Here is a 4340-nt window from a genome sequence, read left to right as displayed (position 1 = left end):
TGTTCTTTATATTAATGTTAACTAAGGGTGCGTTTGGCACTATGGCTTCGGGTCGTTCTGATTTGAAATTCAAGATTCTAATCAATTGTATTCATTTGACTGAAAAATTAAGTTAATGAATTTGAAATATATATCTTTTGACTCAATGTATTTGATTCACAATACCTAAACCTTGTCATTTTAGATATTTGAAATAATATTTTCGTTTCAGATACCTTTCAAATTCAAATACATATATTCAAATGCAGCTTAAAGAAGTGAGTCCCTTTTTGTAAGGACTAGACTTTTATAATGCCATAAAAAAACGATTTAATAAAAATTGTGGAGTATTCTTAAACCTTGTCATTTTAGATATTTGAAATAATAATGTCTTGTAATTTTTTGAGAGCACAAGGGAAAATGCAATTCAGTCTATTAGAATTTTATTGGTCACTTGTCTATCTATCTATGAAGTCGTAGACTTGTTCAATATTAACACATGAGTTTAACGAAAGGATCCATGAGCTTTTCAGTCCACTATCTACCCATGGTTAAATAAATAAACGAATAAATAACAAAAGATGTTCATTAAGAATTCATTGTAACAAACCATCATCAATGTTATAAATCATNTTTCTAGATATATAATTTACTTTTTAATGAATTTAATGAAAATTTAAATGTATAATTCATATTTATTAAACTCGTTTAGGCTCGATAAAAGTTTGAATAAACTCGTGAGCTATGAATATATTCGTTAAATAAAGTTCGAACTCGACTCGATTATAAATGAATAAAGCTCAAACATTCAAAAGTTTTGTTCGACTCGATTACATCTCGAACTATCTAATCGAGACATTGAGACCAAAGAAATATGAATAATGCTAAAGGTACAACCAAAATATCGTACAACGATATTTACAACAATTAAATCGTGAGATTTTGTTATTATATCATGAGATTTCGATTTGAATTTATCACGAGATTTTGATAAATGAAATTTTTGTATTGAATTTTTTGTGTTGTAAGAATTGTTGTATAAATTTGGTTATACATGTAGTATTGCTCCAGGAAATATATAAACCTTCCAAGGGTTTTTTTAAAAAATATTATAAAAATATGCCAAGCTGGCATATTTTTACAATGATTTTATTAATTTATAATATTTTAAAAAAAAACTGGCATTAATTTATAATATTTTAAAAAAAAACCCCAGCTTCCAATATACATATCCGGACGTAAATTGGACCCTTAGTCCAACAAATAGCCGAAAAAGAAAGATGAATTTTAACTATCCATCCATTCTCGATTTCTTTCCTAAATAAACAATAACAAAAGTCACTCTCAATTCTCAAATTTATAATAATTATTTGGAATGTAATTAATCATTTATGATCAAACCAAGAAGCTGCCATTTGAATAGCTTCGAATGATTGATTTAGGTTTATTGACAAATATTGAAAAGGAAACCTAAATCACTGATTCTTTCACACCAAATTCGTCTGAATTTTATCATGGTATCATCAAAACTCCGCGTCACTAGCTAAAATATTTCAAGAGGATCCTCCATGTACTGCAAACAACAGCAAATTAGCTTGGGACAAAATCCGATCTAGCGTTTGGAGATTGAGAACAACTGCATCAGATACACGGACGAAACGCATTCATGCTAAGCACTAATACTCGAGGGATTGGATCATTACCTCGAATGAATCGTTTTTCGGAAGTAATATTTCGCTATCTTGCGATGACTTACCCAAGTTTTGAAGAGATGAGAATATCATTCTGAGCAAGAAAATGAAGGAAAGGAAAACCCCATCACAGAAAAGAGACAGAAGGCCCAAAATCCAGTGAATAGTAAAACAAACCTGCAGCAGCTTCATGAACAAACCGCCAAGAAATAAAGATGGGAGTTGGAGTCTGTACCACACAAAGTTAGCAAGGAGAAACAACTAAGCGACACAGCCAGACACAAATAGGTAGCAGTAGCAAAATGCAACCGTATAAGTATTTCACTATTCAAATGTGCATTTTTATAAATCTCGTGCGGAAGAATCAATCACCAGGTGATACAGCAACTAACCATAGATTGCGAATTTGCATGATTTCATGCATAGGTACATAAAACATGTTCAATGACTAAAAAAATTGGCACTCAGTTTTCTAATTAAAAACATGAGAAGACAGTCAACAATTTACATCATGAAACTAACAGTAAATGTATTTCGATTACAACTCATTTCATTTTTGTTGGAGTACAGAAAACATCTATCACAAACAAGTTATTACAAACAAATCACTTAAAATATCTAACTAAAGTGATCAACCAGTAGTTCAGGTCTTAAGGAATCGGGGGGATCTAAAGTGAGGATGAGATTCGTTACGGCTTATTTATGACAATATATAATAAAACTAGCTGTAGACTACATAAAAAGTGACATAAAACATTTAAAACAAACTACAAATGCCATCCATAATAATCACAGATAGTGTAGAATTAAAAATCAAAGTGAGAATCACTCGAGCAAGCACAATGCTATACTAGGAAAAGAAATTATTTGCTAGCCAAATACTTAAGGAATTCTTGAAGCAATTTTGCACTAGACAGCATCAAAATTTTATGAGGTTCCACACCTTTCATTAATGCAAGTCTTTGAACAAATACAACGATCTCCCTGAAATGTAAGACATCATCCCACAGTATCGGAAGGCAGATATATATGATAAGATTAATTATTTAAAACTAACAATGACAAACCATACAAAAATATCTCTAGTGCCGCAAAATTTACATACATATATAAAGCTTAGATTTTTAAATTAGAAACTGGATAACAGTTTAAGGCAAAGCAAGATTATTCAAAACCCAAGAAGAGACGCTAGATAACATATCCGAATTGATTTCCACCCAAGTCAAGTGCCACAAAAGTAGACTTTGACGAGAAGATGGTTCTGTTTGTATACATTCCATAGAACAGCAAAACAAAAAAGTCAATAACACCAGAGAAGCACACGAAATAACATCATAATATCTTCTGTTATCCATATCAGTAAAGATTTTGAATCCAACCAAGTAAATCTCTTCAAACAACAGAAACCCGTACACCTTAAGAATTCTCTCAGTTAACATAACATCTCAGTCCTCGCCATCAGCCAAGGAGAGGGGTCTATCATCTAATCTTAATCTTTCTTTCTTCTTATCTTTTTCCGCCAAGTAATTAATTAAGGGAAAAAACCTCGAGGAAACCAAATAGATTACATAAGAAACGATCCTAGTCGCCGGAAACTTCTCAGAGTCGGAGGTCAGTGCAAGTGAGCTCATTCAATTCGGCGGAGGCGGTGTCCTCCGGTGGCGGCATGTTGAGGTCAAAAGGCAGGGGCTTTTTACAAAAAGAGGAAGAAATGTCACATTCAGTATCATCAACCACCGAAGATGACGAACCGCAATCACTGCGACAGTCATTAGGAACTACCGGCCGCGAGAACGGATGTCTCCTCTTCTCCACGAAGCAAGTACGCCGCGGTGGCAGCTGCCTAGGCCCGCTGCACGACTCGACGGTGTTGCTCGTGCAGCTGGACGTGGGCCTCAGCTGCGTAAATATGCGCGGATCCTGGGGATAAAACGGGGAACCCACAAACGGATTGTTGGAGCCATCATTAATTTTAAGTAAATTAGGAGTTCGGGGGCCGAAATCAGGAAAGGCGTCGCCGTCACGAGTCAATGCGAAGTTTGTTTTAGCCTTTGCCCCGCGGAGAGCGCGCGCAGCGGCGTCGTAAGCGCGAGCGGCTTCCTCGGCAGAGTCAAACGTACCAAGCCAAACACGTGTCTTCTTCCAAGGATCTCTAATCTCAGCGGCAAACCTCCCCCACGGCCTCTTTCTAACGCCTCGGAATGTTATCCCCTTGGGACCTCCAGATCCGTCAGCTTCGCAGCCGCCCGCCGCTGCTCTGCCTCTCCGCATGGCGCAAATCCCAAATAGAAAATATCGAGAAGGGAAAAGGAACGGCTAAGAACGCATAATTACAAATTACACAGTCTGAAAATGGATAGATCCTATTTCCTATTATTAATTTGTGGGAAAGGGAGAGAGGGAAACGCCTTCTCCATCTTTTACACCTTATTGTGAAAGACTAAATTACCCTTACATATAATATTTCATATATTTTTATTCGGAAAAAAACTTATAAAAATTATCTTCACTCCACAATAATATTTTTATTTTGAAACAAAGAAAACTTTTATTTTAAGCTAAAGTTAAAATCACAGCACATATACCATAATAACTAAAGTCATATTCGCGACGCACATCCTTCATTCAAGATTCAACATTTTACAAGACAAGCAAATATGGTGGCTCATT

The 4340-nt window shown here is 35.2% G+C and overlaps 1 protein-coding gene across 1 annotated transcript; it reads right to left on the bottom strand.

The window, feature by feature from the left end:
• Positions 1-2811: 2811 nt before the first annotated feature.
• On the bottom strand, positions 2812-4058 carry LOC140974044 (ethylene-responsive transcription factor 3-like). Its single transcript, XM_073437259.1, has one exon. It carries the CDS (start codon positions 3939-3941, stop codon positions 3270-3272), a length of 672 nt encoding a protein of 223 aa, XP_073293360.1. The 5' UTR covers positions 3942-4058; the 3' UTR covers positions 2812-3269.
• Positions 4059-4340: the final 282 nt, after the last annotated feature.

Source organism: Primulina huaijiensis, chromosome 3 (assembly GCF_012295235.1).
Source record: "Primulina huaijiensis isolate GDHJ02 chromosome 3, ASM1229523v2, whole genome shotgun sequence".
Classification (NCBI taxonomy): domain Eukaryota; kingdom Viridiplantae; phylum Streptophyta; class Magnoliopsida; order Lamiales; family Gesneriaceae; genus Primulina; species Primulina huaijiensis.
Note: the sequence above shows the minus strand (reverse complement) of the source record. Positions and strands in the feature narration are given on the sequence as shown.

Bases quoted from the DNA above. Each gene is read 5' to 3' on its own strand.
- LOC140974044 (XM_073437259.1), bottom strand. From the start codon at position 3,941: ATGCGGAGAGGCAGAGCAGCGGCGGGCGGCTGCGAAGCTGACGGATCT.